This window comes from Aspergillus luchuensis, chromosome 4 (assembly GCF_016861625.1).
Source record: "Aspergillus luchuensis IFO 4308 DNA, chromosome 4, nearly complete sequence".
NCBI classification, from domain to species: Eukaryota; Fungi; Ascomycota; class Eurotiomycetes; order Eurotiales; family Aspergillaceae; genus Aspergillus; species Aspergillus luchuensis.
Window position 1 is genome coordinate 1100198 of NC_054852.1, and position 17787 is coordinate 1117984.

The 17787-nt window shown below is 50.7% G+C and overlaps 10 protein-coding genes across 10 annotated transcripts; 7 read left to right on the forward strand and 3 right to left on the reverse strand.

Annotated features, from left to right (window-relative positions):
* Positions 1-683: 683 nt before the first annotated feature.
* AKAW2_40400S (GFA family protein) lies at positions 684-1115 on the forward strand (the record flags this gene model as incomplete). Its single annotated transcript, XM_041688724.1, has 2 exons — positions 684-804; positions 868-1115. 2 exons carry the CDS (start codon positions 684-686, stop codon positions 1113-1115), a joined length of 369 nt encoding a protein of 122 aa, XP_041542480.1.
* A 560-nt stretch (positions 1116-1675) lies between these two features.
* AKAW2_40401S (putative citrate synthase) lies at positions 1676-3256 on the forward strand (the record flags this gene model as incomplete). Its single annotated transcript, XM_041688725.1, has 5 exons — positions 1676-1950; positions 1994-2191; positions 2242-2991; positions 3047-3129; positions 3180-3256. The coding sequence occupies 5 exons, from the start codon at positions 1676-1678 to the stop codon at positions 3254-3256; spliced, it is 1383 nt and encodes a 460-aa protein (XP_041542481.1).
* Positions 3257-3408: 152 nt separating this feature from the next.
* On the forward strand, positions 3409-4136 carry AKAW2_40402S (putative MFS efflux transporter; the record flags this gene model as incomplete). Its single annotated transcript, XM_041688726.1, has 2 exons — positions 3409-3675; positions 3723-4136. The coding sequence occupies 2 exons, from the start codon at positions 3409-3411 to the stop codon at positions 4134-4136; spliced, it is 681 nt and encodes a 226-aa protein (XP_041542482.1).
* Positions 4137-4693: 557 nt separating this feature from the next.
* AKAW2_40403S (uncharacterized protein) lies at positions 4694-5038 on the forward strand (the record flags this gene model as incomplete). Its single annotated transcript, XM_041688727.1, has 1 exon — positions 4694-5038. The coding sequence occupies one exon, from the start codon at positions 4694-4696 to the stop codon at positions 5036-5038; it is 345 nt and encodes a 114-aa protein (XP_041542483.1).
* A 167-nt stretch (positions 5039-5205) lies between these two features.
* AKAW2_40404S (YbhB/YbcL family Raf kinase inhibitor-like protein) lies at positions 5206-6120 on the forward strand (the record flags this gene model as incomplete). The annotated part of the gene is made up of 2 exons (XM_041688728.1): positions 5206-5350; positions 5411-6120. The coding sequence occupies 2 exons, from the start codon at positions 5206-5208 to the stop codon at positions 6118-6120; spliced, it is 855 nt and encodes a 284-aa protein (XP_041542484.1).
* Positions 6121-7028: 908 nt separating this feature from the next.
* On the forward strand, positions 7029-8593 carry AKAW2_40405S (Zn(II)2Cys6 transcription factor domain-containing protein; the record flags this gene model as incomplete). Its single annotated transcript, XM_041688729.1, has 2 exons — positions 7029-7506; positions 7563-8593. The coding sequence occupies 2 exons, from the start codon at positions 7029-7031 to the stop codon at positions 8591-8593; spliced, it is 1509 nt and encodes a 502-aa protein (XP_041542485.1).
* A 1672-nt stretch (positions 8594-10265) lies between these two features.
* AKAW2_40406A (YbhB/YbcL family Raf kinase inhibitor-like protein) lies at positions 10266-10901 on the reverse strand (the record flags this gene model as incomplete). The annotated part of the gene is made up of 1 exon (XM_041688730.1): positions 10266-10901. The coding sequence occupies one exon, from the start codon at positions 10899-10901 to the stop codon at positions 10266-10268; it is 636 nt and encodes a 211-aa protein (XP_041542486.1).
* A 782-nt stretch (positions 10902-11683) lies between these two features.
* ATG22_3 (MFS transporter) lies at positions 11684-13597 on the forward strand (the record flags this gene model as incomplete). Its single annotated transcript, XM_041688731.1, has 3 exons — positions 11684-11843; positions 11903-12172; positions 12225-13597. The coding sequence occupies 3 exons, from the start codon at positions 11684-11686 to the stop codon at positions 13595-13597; spliced, it is 1803 nt and encodes a 600-aa protein (XP_041542487.1).
* A 197-nt stretch (positions 13598-13794) lies between these two features.
* AKAW2_40408A (uncharacterized protein) lies at positions 13795-15728 on the reverse strand (the record flags this gene model as incomplete). Its single annotated transcript, XM_041688732.1, has 4 exons — positions 13795-14085; positions 14132-14558; positions 14613-14763; positions 14831-15728. The coding sequence occupies 4 exons, from the start codon at positions 15726-15728 to the stop codon at positions 13795-13797; spliced, it is 1767 nt and encodes a 588-aa protein (XP_041542488.1).
* Positions 15729-16226: 498 nt separating this feature from the next.
* AKAW2_40409A (uncharacterized protein) lies at positions 16227-16955 on the reverse strand (the record flags this gene model as incomplete). Its single annotated transcript, XM_041688733.1, has 2 exons — positions 16227-16631; positions 16695-16955. The coding sequence occupies 2 exons, from the start codon at positions 16953-16955 to the stop codon at positions 16227-16229; spliced, it is 666 nt and encodes a 221-aa protein (XP_041542489.1).
* Between the last annotated feature and the right edge of the window lie 832 nt (positions 16956-17787).

The window sequence follows — 17787 nt, forward strand, 5'->3', positions numbered from 1 at the left end:
CATTTCGGGATGGCAGCATGTCAAGTGTGCGATCAGCACCCTGATTGATATGGGGCAGCTGGAGGATGATTGGCGAGAGTGCAGGGCAGTGCAGTGAGGGAGTGATTGGATTCCGGCGTAACTCCGTAAACTACCGTGGTTGTTGCGAAACCTGCTCTGAGAGAGAGAGAGGGAGAGAGATCCACCCGCTGGAAATGGAGTCCGAGAAAGTGTGAGCAAGGGGGGCTTAGAGCAGAAGTTTCTTTTTGAGGCGCAACAAAGAAAGGAAAGCAACCGTGCATCGCATCGAGGGACGAGAAGTGGAGAATTTGGAGAAGGGGAGTCCAACAGAAGGAACGAAGCAGAGGTCCTCCCGTGACGCAAAGGCGCGCCCCTCTTCAGGGCATGACAAATTGTTGTTTTCTCAGACGGTCGCGGCCAACGCCAATTCCAGCCCATCCAGCCATGTCGTCAACGAGAACGGCTGTCTTCCACCCCATCGCCCATCCGGATCCTTGGGTGATAATCTTCTCAACCTCGCGGATGGGCAAGATGTCAGCTATAAATACGTCCCCTCGTCTTCCACTTTTCTCGAGGGTCCTCATCTCGTGAGCACCTTGGTCGCCTTCAGTCTCTCCTTCTCTCCAATCAGCATTCTCCAACACCCTCCCGAATTCTTCATTCTCCATTCAATTATTGCCAGAATGCCTTTGTCCGGCCACTGCCTGTGCAAGGCTGTCACTTACACTGTGGACGTCGACGCACCCCTCATCGTGGGGTACGATCATTGTGACGACTGCCAGCGTCAAAGCGGGTCAACCTACTGTAGGTGTTCTCCTTGGCTCCCACTAAGCAAGACCGTTCCATGGTTACTGACCTTCCCAACAGCTCTAGTTGCCGTTGTCCCCAAGGACAAATTGACGGTCAATGGACCCATCAAGAAGTGGTCTGGAACGGGATCCTCCGGCCATGCGGTGCACCGTCTCTTCTGTTCGGATTGTGGCTCACCCATCGCGCACGATCCCGACGCGGCCCCAGAGATCATTGCCCTGAAAGCTGGTACTTTTGACACAGAAATCAAGAAAAACCTCAAGCCCGTATGTTCTGCGATCCCGTGTAATAGCCCCCCTTACTGATCTAAATTTCTCTTCCAGGACACCGAGATTTGGACCGTTAGCAAGCTTCCTTTCTGCCAGGAGCACTTGGAGAAGCCTTTCAAGAATATGCCCGAGTAAGCAAGCACCGATTGGAGGCTTCATAAAACATGCTATGATATGACGAATATTATGCAATGTAGTTAATATTGAAACAATTCTATATTCATCGAATTCACTTTCGTTTCTTGGAGTATCACTCCCTTTAATCAATCAGTCCCGCTCGCTAAGAGGCCTGTAAAGAGTGAGACCTGGCCACCAGCGTTGAGAATCGGGGTTTAAGTGCCCTTAAGTAATGGCGTGCCACGACGGAATAAGGCATAGTACCACCATGGCTAACTGCCATATACGCAAGAAATTTACTCCGCAAGAAGCCGACTAAGCTGCAACGGACGACTGGAACATTGATGACGGTCAATACTTGGGAAGCAACACTGTCGAAAACTTGGAAACCCGAGACAATTTGTTATTGCGGGCATTTGCTAACCACCGGGAAATTATGCCACGCTCCTAGGCGATCTTAAAATGATGGTTTCGCCAACATGGCGGGGCATCTATGCCACAGAACTCGACTAGCGAACCCGGTACGGAGCATCGTCAATTCAATGTCCTCCGGAATACTCTATGTCAAAGACTCGCGCACCGATGTGCAGTATGAGATCCCAATCCGGAGAAATGCCGTCTCGGCCGTGGACTTCAAAAAAATTAAAGGCCCAGGAACGGGAGCCGACCGTGCAGATCAGGTCGCTGGTGGCCTCAGGGTACATGACCCTGGGTTGAGGAATACTACTGTTGTGGAGACGGCCATAAGCTTCTCGTACGAGTTCCACTGCAGTGGCGGAACGACCTGACTGTTCTAGGGATCATGAGAGGAGTTTGCTTCTTTTCCGCGGCTACAGCTTGGAGCAACTTTGGCAAAGTGATTTCGAGGACGTACTGCATCTCCTTGTCTGGGGATCTTATCCGACAGTGCCGCAGAGGAATAATCTCAGCCACAGATTGACAGAGGCCATGCTAGCCGTGCCAGATGATGTGCAGAGAACGATCTGGGGCCTTCCGTAAGTAAATCGGATCTGCGTCTGCCATCGCTGATGGAGTGTCTGTCTAGAGGCACCTCGTCGCCGCTGCCGCTCATTGTTGCGGGCCTTTCGGCTTGTCTAGCTAGTCACCCTGACATGATCCCGGCATCGCATGATGCCAACATGTATCGGAATAATCCTGAGGATACCGACCGTGCAATAATCCAAACTGTGGCTGCCTACGCTGTGGTATTTGGCCTTGTGAATAGTCATAGGAAGGGTCTACGATTTTCGCCGCCATCTAGGGGAAGGTCATACTATGAAAATCTTTTTGTGATGGCGGGACTTGTGGACTCAAGGACAGGTCGTCCCGATCGGGTCAAGCTGTCTTGCTTCCGGCGATTTTCTATCCTTAACTCGGACCACGGAATGGCATTGACAGTCTTCTCTGCTCTGGCCACATCATCATCCTTGACGGATCCTATCTCCTGCTTGATCACGGCCATAGGGTCGGCGTGGGGGCCGCTGCATTTCGGCGCCACGGAATCCGCCAAGAGAACCTTGAGGGAGATTGGCGAGGCCAAGAATATACCAGGTTATATTCACAACGTGAAGCAGGGACACGTGAAGGTATTTGGGTATGGCCATCGCTCCTACAAGGGCATCGATCCGCGAGTACCGCCAATCCGATCCATATTGAAAGATCTGGATATGTCTGCAGACAAGCTTTTTAAACTAGCCGAGCGGATTGAGAGCGCTTGTTCGAATGATGCCTACTTCACAGAGCGGGGGCTGTACGTGAACGGTGACTTCTACGGACATTTCATTTTCACAGCCATGTACGGCGCCCGAACGAAAGCGTTGCTCGATTGGACCCGCTGCTGACAAGTGTAGTGGCTTCGACCCGGAGATCATCCCAGCGGCTATGTTGGCCCAGCGGATCATGGGAATTATGGCGCATTGGCGGGAGTACATGCGTAAGCCGTGATGCGACGGTAGGATATCGGGCCATTCTAACAACCTACAGTGACACGCGGCAAGTTGTTGCGGCCATCACACATCTACACAGGGGAGGCAGAGGAAAGACTATTGCCGAAATTGTAAGTATGGTTGAATGGGTATATACGTCAGTTGTCACACTAGGTGATAGAGCAAATCATGGTTTTCACGAGCATGCAGCATTCGTCTAGAAGTAAGATAATCTTGGCTGGGACCACTGAAATACTCCGATTTCGGGCATAGAGTTGAAGATCATCATGTCAAACAGTCAGCAGTATCAAGCGACTCTGGTGGCAGCGAACCAGCCTGCCACCGAAGGCACACCCCTGCTGGCTGAACAGCCCGCGAAGAAGCCATACTCGATTTTTACACCTGGCCAGAAACGGCTCATCATCGTAACCGCCGCGCTTGCGTCCAGCTTCTCACCACTTTCCGCTAACATCTACTATCCAGCTCTGAACTCCATTGCTGCAGACTTACATGTCACTAGCTCGCAGATTAACTTGACAATCACAACATACATGGTACGCGTGGACTTTTTCATCAGCAGCTGGCTGCACTGACCGAACAGCTATGTCAAGGTCTCGCCCCGGCCTTTATGGGATCCTTCGCCGACCAAGCCGGCCGTCGACCAGCATATATTCTTTGTTTTGCCGTCTATATCACAGGTAATATCGCGCTCGCCTTGCAGCACAGCTACCCGGCGCTGCTGATCCTTCGCGCCATCCAGAGCTGCGGTAGCAGCGGCACCGTCGCGCTCGCTTCTGCTGTGACTGCAGACGTGATAACATCCGCTGAGCGCGGTACATATATGGGAATTACGTCTCTAGGGATCATCCTTGCGCCGTCTGTTGGACCCCTGGTTGGGGGGATCCTAAGTCAGCACCTGGGTTGGCAGGCCATTTTCTGGTTTCTTGCAATAACATCTGGGGTATTCTTTGCCCCCTCCTCATCTTCTTCCCGGAAACATGTCGCAAGATCGTAGGTGATGGCTCCATTTCACCATACGGCTGGAACCAGTCTGGCCTCGCTTGGTACAGACATTGGCGCCATCCAGCACCCGCGATTACCAGTACCCCGGGCCAGAAATCTTCGAGAATTGCCCTTCCTAATCCACTAACCACGTTGAGTCTTCTTTCGCACCGCCCAACCGGGCTCGTCTTACTGTCCAACGGCCTTCTCTTTGCCAGCTACTACGCTGTCACTGCTGGAATCCCATCACAGTTCAAGGAGACCTACCATCTGAATGACTCCGTAATCGGATTGGTCTTCGTTCCTGCTGGCGTGGGATCCCTTCTAAGCACAACCTTCAACGGGCTCCTGCTCGACTGGAATTATCGGCGTCTACGGGAGCAGTTCAGGTCTCCGATTCTCCAAGCGCACCACCACGGAGCATTTCCAATTGAGCGGGCCCGAATCCAAATTTGTCTCCCATTGACGGTGTTACCCCTCATTCTTGACATTACTTGATGACGTTATTGACTGATGAGTACCATATCATAGCTTCTAGCAGCCTTGTCTATTCTAAGCTACTCCGCACTCATGAGTCTAGCCACGCCGACCCTCTCCCACGCTCTTGTCCTCATCTTCGCCATCAGCTTCTCTATCACAGCAGCCTACAACATCATGAATATTCTGATTGTGGATTTGTACTACAGTACACCCGCCACAGCCATGGCGGCGAATAACCTGGTGCGGTGCTTTCTAGGAGCAGCAGCAACAGGACTAGTGCATCCAGCCATGGTACGCTGGGGAACTGGATGGACGTACGGGATGGTGGGAGGAATGGTTGGGGCTGTAGTGTGTCCGCTGTTAGGGTGGGTGTATGTGAAGGGGATGGAATGGAGATGTGCAGATGAGAGATATAGACCGGTAGCAGAAGAGTGATAGTGAGAGCCGATTGCAATAATCACCGGCTGACAATATTTCCCGTTCTGTTACACTGAAGTCCACGATAGTTTAAATAATAAAGACTCAAGTCTAAGACCACATTCATGATAGCTCGCACACTATCTATTTCTATACCTTCCACTAACAATTCCTGAAGCACCATCATGAACTACCATCTCCTCATCTCCCTTCTCATCCCTCTAATCACTACACAAATCATCGACCCCCTTCCACACTATCCCCAAACCCTCCATCTCTACTACCCCAACACCCCATGGATCCAACCCGGCGACACCCTCCAAATACTCGGTATACCCTCTCCCCACCACCTGCCCTCTTCCCATGCACCCCCTAACCCAACAATAACAGACACGAAGCCCCTCCCAATCCTCAGCACCCAGCACCCTCCCCTTCACCAAACGTACACCATCCTCTTCCTCGACCTCGACGTCCTCTACAACCACACCACAGCAACCGTCATCCTGCACTGGTACCAGCCCGACCTAATCCCATACCCCAACAACACCAACATCCTCCTCCCAAACCCCCAAGTACCAACCAGAAAACCAGCACCCTACATCGCCCCCCAACCCCCTACCAACTCTCACCACAGATACCTCTACCTCCTGTACACTCAACCACCCAACTACACCTTCCCCGAATGTTTCGAGCACATATTCCCCCCTACAGCGGAGGCACGAGCAGGATTCGATATGAAAATCTTCACAGATGCAGCGGGGCTGGGGACGCCCGTAGCGGGAAATTGGTTTTACGTTAGAAATGAGGTGGACTTGCCTACTGGGAGTGGTAGTGGGAGTAAAGGAGGAGTTGCTACGTCTACAAGTATGAATACGGCTACAACGACGACGACTTCGATGAGGTGGGTTGAATGCGATTTGAGCAGCAGCAGCAGCAGCAGCAGCAGCAGCATTAGTACTTCTGTTCTCACTACCAGTACTGCTATTGTTGCTACAACTACCACAACTCATCGACCCACCGATTCCCCGACAGAAACCACGCTAGCAATGAGTAACAACATCGACGAAAGCCAGGTCCAGGCCCAGGCCCGACTCAGCTAGCACTATAGCCTAAGTCCGACCCAACAAGGCGGTATAGTAAACCTTACTTTGTGAACATGAATGAATCAGCACGTACGAACCATCTACCATATTCGTAAAAGGCACCGCACCAACGTAACACAAACAAGGGGATAGACCTACCTTATTGGGAACTCTCCAACCAGCAGCAGCAGCAGCAGAGTTTATGACAAGCATATACTACACTACACTAGACCACCCTACACTAATACTTACTCCAATCCCACTCTACACAGACAAAGCAAGCCATCCGGGGAAGGGGAAGGTGGAGGGAAGCACGTCTCTCCCCAATCATCATCATGCAGGAGGAGGGCAAGAAGGATGGTAGGACAAGTAATAGTAACTCAGAACTCAAATTCTGAGTTTCTGGGCATATGAGACGAGTTAAAAACAGAGCAATCTTCTTTGGGATCAGCCTTAGCGGTAGGAAATAGGAGTTAAGTGGGTAGTAGACTAGGAGGTGGTAGTGGCAGAAGGGTCGTGTGGAACGTGAAAAGATTTCTCTCGCCCATGTAACATCGACTGAATCACCCACCCGTCGTCCCGTTCGAACGGGTTGCTTACTGTGGGGGAACTTATTTGCTGTGTGGTAGGGCGTGCAGGGCGTGGCAATCATGGCGTGGCTCGGCGTGGCGTGGCGGTCAACTAGTTCATAGTATCCTCTATGCTGGGATTTGTGGTGTGTTGGGTTGGGTTTGGTATGGCTAGTAGTAGTAGTTGTTGTTGTAGTAAGTAGTACTGACTGCTGCATACTATTATTATAGTCCATATAAGTAGTATGTAACCCCCTGGAGGATATGGAGACTACTACTTATCGCTTTGAATACTTTTAGTAGTACGCTAATATACCAGTGTTCTTCTTATTCATACTAAATATCCATCTATCCAACATGAACGAACACCCCCATCCACTGCCTAAAAGCGTCAAAGTCCGCTCCACCTGCAACGCCTGCCAACAAGCCAAGATCCGTTGCAGCCATGAGAAGCCAGCCTGTCGTCGGTGTCAGAAACACAACATCGACTGTGTCTACAGCATATCGCGACGGTTAGGGAGGCCAGCGAAGAAGAAAGATGTCGACGCCGAGAGCGACTATCGTCGCGATCGTGAGTTTCTAGATGGACCTAGGAAGAAAGAGTCGCGAGCGCGGAACGGTTCCAAGGACAGTAACAGAAATACCAGCAGTAAGTATAACAGAAAGAAGAAGATGAAGTCAGAAGAAGAGTATGAGACTGTGTTGGATGATACTCTACTGCTACTGGACAAGGCAGGCGGGAGCCAAAGTGTTTTGGACCCTGTTGGTGTGTTAGATTCGGTCCCAAGTTTACCGGGCGATTGCTTTTTGGATCAGGCTACTCCCACAGCTTTGTGTAAGTGTCGCTTACTTGTCGGCTATTATACCGCTGTGTGATGTTAATTGGAATAGTCGCGGATAGTGGCTTCGATCTATTTTCCGATAGCTGGGTGCAAGAGTTCATTGCCAACCCGCCGGTCGATCTCGCGCAGGAAGGTTTACTGTTGGATTCGATTGTGAGCAGCGTCAAGCCTGAGAGTACAGGTGGTCGTTCTCCAGTAGATCCGAAGCATACCTCGACAAGCTTTATTCAGGATACACCGCTTATCGCAGCCACGACCCTGGAGAATATCCATGGTATCATGGAAGCCCCGTCAGAGGCAAAGTATCTGAAGGAGGACCCCCTGGCTTGGTCGCTGCCATTCTCCACGATGGACACGTTCCCAGCCAGACAGATAGCCACCGAAACTACTGCATTTGCTCAAGCGAAGATGACAAAGAGACCATACCTATACGGCCTCCCTGCGGGAGAGATGAAACCTGTGTCAGCCGTTCTAGCGCCGCACGCATATCAATTCCAGTGTCACGAGTACGCGATCCAGGAATCGTTCAGGCAGATGTCGATTGCGATAAGGATGGGGCCATATATGTCGATTGACCACATTCTTCACTGTCAACGTATGCTGCTGAATGTATCCGATACCATTCTCAAATGTTGCGTCTGCTGCATCACGAAAAGGGATATACTCATGGTCATCGTTGTCAATATCGACAGTCTGATGACGAATCTGGAGGCTATAACCACAGGGGAAGCCGGGAATCCACAGAGACTGCTTTATAACGGATATCATGAGCATATGCTGCCGGATTGCAAGCAGGATATTGCAGGAAATATGAGCAGACGGTATCGGAGTAGTGGACTGCATTTCAGGAGTCAAATTGATGCATGTCCATTGGTAGTGGGCAAGTTCTGCGTCCAGTCTGGTGACAAGTTCTTCTGCATCTTGCAGATCTTGTACAGTCAATTATCGGATCTGCTGTCAACGGTCAAAAGAATCACGCTTTATACGCAAGAATCGTCCGCTCGCATATCTCTGACTAACGAGACTGAAAGGCGGTTGGAGGAGGTTATGTTGCAGATGAAGAGGATGACCAGGGTGTAGGCGATGGCGCTGCTGTTCATTGTTTAAAAACTTTGTAGTGATTAGTTTTAATTCGACTATTGGCTGCATTTTCCACGGCCTTTCTAGGCCGTATCCTGCTTCTGAACTCCCGTTACTCTTATCTTAAATCAGAAAACAATCAGTATTGCCTTCAGTTTATCGCCAAAGCAAGGGTCTACTTCTCGTATTCAATCCAAGCCAAATTGCTGTACGTCGACCAGCCTACCGGTCACAACGATATCTGTGCAACCCACTGCGGGTCGAATGACAACATGTTCCACGACGAACAGGCTGTCCAGATATTCTGGACCAACAAAGCCAATTCCTTCAAGGTTGATCGGAAATGTGAGGCTGCCATGAATCACACCCACCGAGGTTGTACTTGAATGGAACGACACGTGAAGGCAAGTATGAAGTTAGATTGAGTCATATCCCAAGCCCTCCATCACACAGCATCTGGAGGATGATAAGACTTACCATCAATAGAGAAGCCACATCAGCAATGTCAACGGGGTACCGAATGCCCCAGCACGCAAGCAGAATGGAACCGTCCACTACCAACTGCCCCTGCTCGATTAATGGACTTCAAATAATTACGGAGCTCAGGACTGTCCAGCCCGTTGTTGAACTCGGCACGGTTCTCGATATCGTTCAAAGGGTATATACACACGGCAAGGATGTACTCCAATGCCAAGACTGTCGAAAAAGCCCACACTCATCATATGTGATGCTACCAGCATTGGCGGAGCAATGTCTCTCCCTATTTGAAGCCGTCTGTATAGCATATAATATTACGAGGGGGAACATGCTATTTGATCCATCAGTGTTGGCGTTCGAGGAGCCATTGCCGCAATTTATCTGTATGAGGAGTAAGACAGTGTTGGGGCAGATAGAGCTGGATGAAAGGGAGTCGGTGATGCTTGTAAGAACACTACTGGGGAGGAACTTAATGAAAATATTGGAGGTGTTGGAGACCCTGCAAAAGATATTCAGGTCGTTAGGGAAAGAGGCTAGTGAAGGGGGACGATGTGCGGGCCCCGCAACGCTACGGGCGTGTGAGTCGTCGGTTGAAGCCACCATGCGGAGGTTCGCTGTGTTCATGAAGCAAGTTGAGGATAACTCTGGTAGGTTGTTTATGCATTCTAGGCTCGTGGTTGTGGCTAACACTGATTCGTGTAGGGGCGTAAAGGACGACGAGGAGGAGTGAGGGGCGAGGACGAGGCGTACCCTATATACTATGTGAGATCAAGCAAGTTAATAAATTAGATTGGGTTTCGACGCGTTAGCTCAATCAATGATTAGACTGGTAACAAGACCAGCAGCATATGGTGTAAAACAACACACGAATGATCAGTCATGAGAAACATTGAGTCGAGAACATAAACGGAGAAGAAAAAACAACACGATGACGAGTCGTGAGAAAAATCAAGTCGACAACAGAATTGAAAAGGGAAAACAGACGGAGACCAGTCACGAGAAGACCAGTTCAAAGAAGACCACTCCAAAGAAGACCAGTCTAAGGAAGGTCAATCAATCCACCACATTCTGTCCAGATGTCACCCCAACGAGCTGTCTGTAATCCTTCCTAGGCGTGAACCAAAGACGTGTCGAAAGTAGGTACTCGCATAAAGAGACGAACCGATAAGAATTGGCGAAGGAGCAGATACGCAAGTTAGCGAGGCATAGTGCGCTGATAGGTGCCTAACCATTCACCCCATCCGATGACTTTTCCAGCCATGGCCTCCTTAATGACTGAGACGGTGGCCTTGTCTGGCTGGGCAATGTCAAGGGGCTCGCTCAGCGCGACAATGGTGAAAATGTAGCGATGATAACCGTGACCGTAGGGGGGCGAGGCACCGATGTAAGACGACCCAAGAAGGTTAGGAACGTATCTCCAACCAGCGAAGGTGATGCGGCCAGGCATGTTGGGATTCATGTCCACATCATCATCGTAGGCAACGAAACAAGTGGGTGGAATCTCGAAGAAAAGACCATGAACAAAGACCATAGACGGGATGGGGACGTCAGGATCTTCGCAAATCAGGACAAACTCTCTGGCTTCTCCGCAGCGAGGCATAGTCCATCGCAGGTTGGGAAATCTGCCTCCCTTCTCAACGTCAAGGTAGGTGTGATGGTCGAGGAGGCTACATCCGGGCAGCCCGCACTCAGGAGCCTCGAGCTTCATATTTGGCTCAGGCAAGTGAGCAAAAGCGGCGGACTTGGTGATGAGGTTCTTGTCATGGCCTCTAACGTAGTACAGCAGTTTGAACAGCAAAAGCTGCAAATAGAGGAAGAGAACCGAGAACATGGTGTCGGTCCTCTGCAGCAGGTGGTATGTACGTGTGGAAAGGTTTGGATGATCAAAAGGAGTGTTCAAGACAAGGAATACTTAGAGAGACGGTAGGTATTTGGAGTATGAGGGTAGAAGAAGAAGAAGGTGAAAAGGAGGAGAAGAGGAAGAAGGAATCTCGACGTGTTGTTGACAGAGAAGGGCTCAACGCAGTCGAGGAAAAGCGCCTGAACCGGCCCGTGGCCGGCTGCCCTAGACTAAGTGACATTTCCATAGAAACAGCAGCAGTCTAGTGTTACCTTTGGTCAATTTAATAGCCGTCTGTCAGTCATACTCTAAGCCCAGGAAATAATGCCCCGCGTCTGAAAGAGGCTAGGAAGCCGTGAGAGAATGATTCACTGGATGAACATGTAAGCCTTGAATGAGGCAATTGTGGTGTGGAAATGTGCAGAACGGCGACAGATTTCATGGTCAGGCATGAGCACAAGCACAAGGATATACCAGCCTGACATGGAATCTAGTGAGGGCACATGGAAGAGATGTGAAGCCGGCAAGCCAAGCCGATATCGATCGATCGGATCAGTTGCTCTGATAAGAACAGCCAAAGTGGATCCTCATGACGTAGCGTGCATTAGTGTTGAGTTGTGCACACTGCCTGGCTGAGTCAGCAGCACAACGCTGGTTGGACTCATCTCCGCAGGTCTCCGAGACCTCCGAATGTGACTTCGTCGTGTTTTCTCCCTTGATGGACCTGCTGTGAAGTTCTCCTGGTCCCCTGCTCATCATTCCTGTTTTCTCTGATGGCTTTTGCATCTCCGCCGGCCTCTCCTCCGGATGAGGATGGCCAGGCCCGCGCGCCGCGCTATCCCGGCGAGGATACAACGCCCACCAGCCGCCAGGAAATCTGGGGATGGTACGCCTATGGTATCGCTGCTGAAGTGTTCGCGGTATGCGGCGTAGGTGTGTAATCCTCTCCTTGAACGCATCTTCGTGTTTGCAATGCTAATGATTTCGTATAGGCTCATTCCTTCCCCTCACACTGGAGCAATTGGCCCGTGAGCGCGGGTTCCTCCAAAGCAGCCATTTGCCGTGTGTCGGTCCCGACTCGCCCTCCGCGCCCAAGGAATCATCCCCAGCCATGTTTCGCCGCGATGATACCAATGAGCAGTGTGTGGTTGGACTGATGGGATTGGAGATCAACACGGCCAGTTTCGCCATGTATACTTTCTCTCTGGCGGTTCTGGTGCAGGCGTTGACTCTGATCTCATTCAGCGCACTGGCAGACTATGGTATGACCCACTGCCTTATAATCTCGTAAGACAATGCTGAGAAATCGTTTAGAGAACAATCGCAAGACGCTTCTTGTCGCATTTGGATTTATCGGATCAGCAACAAGCATGCTATTCGTTTTCATCGCGCCCCCAGTATTCGTACTGGGTGCGCTTTTAGTCGTCGTTGGAGTCGTCTGTCTTGGCTCATCCTTCGTCGTACTGAATTCCTTCCTACCAGTGCTCGTCGCCAATGACCCCTCTATCCAGAACAGCAACAAGGAATCCGCCGCCGAACTGCATCGGCTCGATCCAGAAGCCGAATACGTACACGCCCGCACATCCTTTGATAGGGACGAACCGAACCATCGCCCTCCAACCGGGCTCGGTCTAGGCGGCGCAACTGGCACTTCCTCCCCAGAATTGCAGTTGTCAACCAAGATCTCCTCGAAGGGCGTTGGTCTCGGCTACTGCGCAGCAGTGTTTGTCCAACTACTCAGTATCCTGTTGCTCTTCACCCTATCCAAAACCTCAATCTCCAAGGCCTCTGGCACGCTTCCTTTGCGCTTCGTGCTCCTACTCGTTGGTATCTGGTGGTTCAGCTTCACCATGGTGAGCCGGCGCTGGCTGCGCAGCCGTCCCGGACCACCCCTCGAATCTACTTCAACAGGCGCAAGCAGCCACCAACCCCGCTGGCGTATCTGGCTTCACCTCGTTGCCTTCGCGTGGAAGTCATTGTGGAAAACGGTTAAAATAGCTCTCAAACTCCGCGAAGTGATTGTTTTCCTCGTGGCGTGGTTCCTCCTGTCAGACGCAATGGCCACCGTCTCCGGTACGGCAATCCTCTTCGCCCGCACCGAACTCAAAATGAGCACAACCATGGTTGCCCTCCTTTCCATCACCGCAACACTTTCCGGTATGGCAGGAGCGTTCCTGTGGCCTATTGTCTCCCGATACTTCGGTCTCAAGTCCAACCATACCATCATGGTCTGCATTGCTTTGTTCGAACTCATCCCGCTTTATGGTATGCTTGCATACATTCCTCTATTTAAAAACTGGGGCGTGATCGGATTGCAACAGCCATGGGAAATCTATCCCCTTGCCATTGTGCATGGAGTCGTTTCCGGTGGGTTGTCTTCGTATTGTCGGAGTTTCTTCGGGTTGTTGATTCCTCCCGGTATGGAAGCCGCGTTTTATGCACTTTACGCTGCGACAGACAAGGGGAGCTCGTTCATCGGACCTGCAATCGTCGGTGTGCTTATCGATGCAACCGGACAGGTGCGGAGTGGATTCTTCTTTATTGCGGTGTTGATTGTCTTGCCTATTCCTCTGGTATGGATGGTGGATGCGGAGAAGGGAAGAAGAGAGGGACTCAAGATTTCAGAGGTTATGGTGAGGGGTGGAGAGGGAGAGGATGAGGAGGTGGAGGGATTGCTGGCTAGGTAGATAACGTTAGATGGTGAGCATATTCTGTCCCGGAAATGATTTATGGAATGAATGAGGAATGAGAAGAATTCTGAAGGTCACAAATATTATCGATGGGGATAACGCTTGCATAAGCACGTGATCATTTTTATATCTATATTCACTATTACTATGATGTGCTCATGTGCAAGTCATGAACATAGTAGTGACGGTTAATGTCACTCATCGTCATCTACAACCACCACCATCCAAACTCCTACTTCCCCATTACTTGCCAGCAGCGGTGTGCAATGAACCCATCTGTCCCTTCCCTGTGCATTAAATCTATTCAACCATTTGATTCTTGCTGTGACGCTCCGACCACTCATCAATGCATGCAGCAACTCATCCCTAACTGCTGCACTACTCCCGATTCTAGAGAGAAAGGAGGACTGCAGTATTCCAGGTATTTGCAGCGAGGGCGAAGTAAACAATATCCTTAGGGATGGATATGGACGGACAAGAAGATACTATAAAAGTAAGCACTCTGTCCCACAAGAGGTGAGAGACACTCACATTCTCATATACACCAATCAACGCCGTCCCCATCTTGGTATCTTTCTCTCTTATCCCATCGCCCTCGACAGATTCCTCACCTTCAGCAACAGACCACCTTGTCCGGCAGCTATTACGCAATGCCGGGGAAGTCATAGGTTGGAAAAGACTTCCTCCAATGTCTTGAGTGACCTTCAGCTCTCGTGGACTGAATAGCTCACTCAAATCACGGAACTCGTCTCTCTGGATACCAATTGGTGCCTCTTCCACTTCCACACCGTCTCTCATCTGCTGCTTTTGCAAATCTCGCAGTGACTCCATCTGGACACCGTCCATAACCAACCCACTGACATCGATCTGGGCCCCGATGAAGTACCGCACTCTACCATGGCTGTCGCATAGTGGAGCGCACTGAAGAAGATTCATGAAAGGAGAGCCATCGCGACGGCTACACCGTTCGACTGTCAGCATATATGCGCATCTTGTGTGCAATTAAACTTACTAATTCAGAAACAACTCCGAATGATGCCTTCCCGCTTTCAATGCCTCCCTGATCCTCCGCACACTATTAGGATTCGTCTTTGGTCCCTGCAAAAACCGACAATTCCGTCCAAGCACATAGTCCATGCCATACTGCGTCGTGCGATGGAATTCTACCACCAAACCAACAAGTGTCAGCAAAAGAAAAAAAAGGTTCACCAGGAAGGAGAGACTGCGTACCCTCAGAAGCAAAAACGATCGGATTATCACGTCTCGACGGATCTGTAAGACAGAACACCTCCGCCAGGGCCTTCTCCTCATCCGTTCTCTGGAACCTCTTGGGTAGGGTCCCCCTGACCCTTTCCTCCACCACGCGACTGGTAATTCCTATGCAGCGCGAGGTAATAAATGCAGGGAGTTCCTCATCAGTAAGCATCTTCAAGGCCTCCTGTACCCGCTGTTGCAGTGCCGGATGGGTGATTTCTCCGATTTTCTGTCCTGACATTGAAGACACCGATGATTTCGGTTGAGCATCATCGACAAAGCATCGCACCAAGCAATTCGCGTAATCGATTGCCTTGAGGGCTTTACGCGCGGTCAAGTAGTAAGTCAACCTGTGGAGAGAGCGTGGACGCTCCTCAAGAAGAAATACGCGAAATTGCGCCAGATAGCGCGGGTTGTGCAGAACGGTAAGCATATGCTCCGATGAGAAGACGAGATCAGCGATCTTTTCGAGAGCATGAAGTGGCGGGGCCTCTTGTGTGTCGTGCTGTGGTGCAATAAGATCATAGGACAAGCCAGGGTCACAGACAGGATTGAACTCGTCGGATTCGTCATAGTAAGGGTTCGGCTGGTGAAGAAGAGGAAGCTCGTGAATCATATAGTTCCTACGAAGTGTCTTGACAGACGGCCTCGAGACCAGAGCTTTTGTCGTGATATGTGCACGACTAGGGGGACGAGGGAATCCGAGAAGGATTTCGCTGGGTCGCCGTCTGCGCACCTCTCGCGACTCATCTTCGCTGATGGAAGCGGAAGACGTAGATGTTCGCCATGGCGAAGGCGCATCTGAGGGGGGGATATTGTCCAATGCGACAGTGGAGGGGTAGGAACGCAGCGAAGTTGCGTCGAAGTGGTCCATGGTTGGTGCTGCGACTGAAGTTTTGTCCGTGCCAGGTCTTTAAGTGGCACGGCACTTCACCCATCCTTTATACAGCATTTCCGTATTCGCAGCGCGACACATCCAATGATCGCTACTACATACCAGATTATCCCCTGGAGACAGGTAGGAAAAGGCAACCTCTCATCGCGATGTGAAGCGATCGAAAAGAACCGCCGCGGCGTAGATGCGAACTCCGATCGATCGATTGCCGCAGGTGTCAACCACGAGATCGAGAACTTGTTCATGCGTGATGCAATCCCGCATGCGATGTGACTGCTCCACTATTGATCTACATCGGCAGAAGTATTTTGGGAAAGAAAAGCAAACTCTAATTGAGAAACTGGTGGGTGTCTGTTTAACATATTGATTGACTCGTCTGCGGGAGGTAACTCTCCTGTCCACTAATAGAGCAGGGAACTCAAATCCCATCCAACAATTAACCCGTGTTCTGCAGGCAGAAATCTGGATTCCTCCCAACTAATACCTAACCTTAATATAGGTAACCAACTCACCCTCCTCCAATGCCGCACCAGTGATAGGATCCTCACTATCGGGCCCCAACAGCCGGAACAACCAGTACGGCAGCTTCGATCCAGAATCAGAGTATTCCTTGATAGCCCAAGTAGTGACATTGTTGGCGCCAATAAACAGGCCGTCCTGCTGCGTGCCGTTCACATAGTGGTGGTAAAAGTCGACCGGGACAGACGCCTGCTCGTCCAATCCCCACATCAACAGCGCGGTATAGGGGATAGAACTGATGTTCAATGGCTGGAAGCTATATCCGCTCACGCCGGTCTCAACGAGACCATTGAGAATAGAAGGAGAGGAGTCGTCACAGATGATGGGGTTCTTGGCTTCGTCGTTTTCGGAGCCGATGGCGATCTAATCAAGCATTCATTAATACCAACGAACAAAGTTGATGATCAAAAGGGGCAATGGCCATACATATCCCATATGGATACCAGTCTCTCCAGCAGTGCGGAAGACAACGCTGGTATCACCGAAACCCTCAATAGCGCAAGCCTGATCCGGCGCGGTAACGTTCTTGCATTCGCTAGCAGCAAGCATGAAGTAGCCGGTGGTTCCGGTCTCCGGGGAGTACGAATTGATGTTGGTGCATCCTCCGGCGGCGCGAACGGGTTGCACAGCCGAAGCGTAGGCAGAGCCTGCGAGCATAGAAACTCCGGTCAGGATAGCGGGAATCATGATGGTGATGCGGATAGTGCTTGTGGTCTGGAGATCTGAGCCTGGAATACAAGTAAACCTCAACGGGTCAGACAGCCATATTTATACTATGCTCGTGGCATAACATGCTCACGATCGGTAGTATTGGCCGAAATCGCTCTCAAAAATACGACTCTAGAACAAATTCCCTGATTCTGTTAGCATCAATCCATCATAATCCAGTTGTGCCTGAATAGGCAAAAGACCCATACAGAAGCTCGTGGGGGCCGTTCAGGAACCAGCGCGTATTGGTGGTCCGTTTAATTTGGATGGGGCGGATACGACGGCTCGATCCGTCAATTTTGGCTGACAGAGGAAACTTCTCCTTTACCGACGCCCCATGACTTAGGAGGAGGGTTTGAGGCGATTGCCACCATGGAAGGAAGCAACTAATTGCGTTGGACCCTGACCGAGGCCTTTGGTGATGGATGCTGCCTGCAGGGGTCGCGGTGATGCCTGCTTGAACGTGCTTAGTGCATAAATAGTCTTGTATCTTACTGGACCGTCAGTGAAACCTGTCCAGTAGGATTTTCCGTCAACTATGACTGTGAGGATGCTTGGCTCGGCAATGGAATTGTCCTCATGTCTCGTGGGGCGCATGAGGCTGAAGTTGTCTGCTAAATGTGCATCCATCCGGTCGGAAATTCGTCTGAAATGTCCGAGAGAGCGACCGTAGGCATTCCATAACTGCCTAAGGAACGCAATACAACCTCGGATGATCATGTCATGAGCCATTGGAGAGTTACGCATCTCTGAGCATTTATTATTTCAGGCTACAACTCCGAATAATAAGGAATACCTATTGCCAATTTTT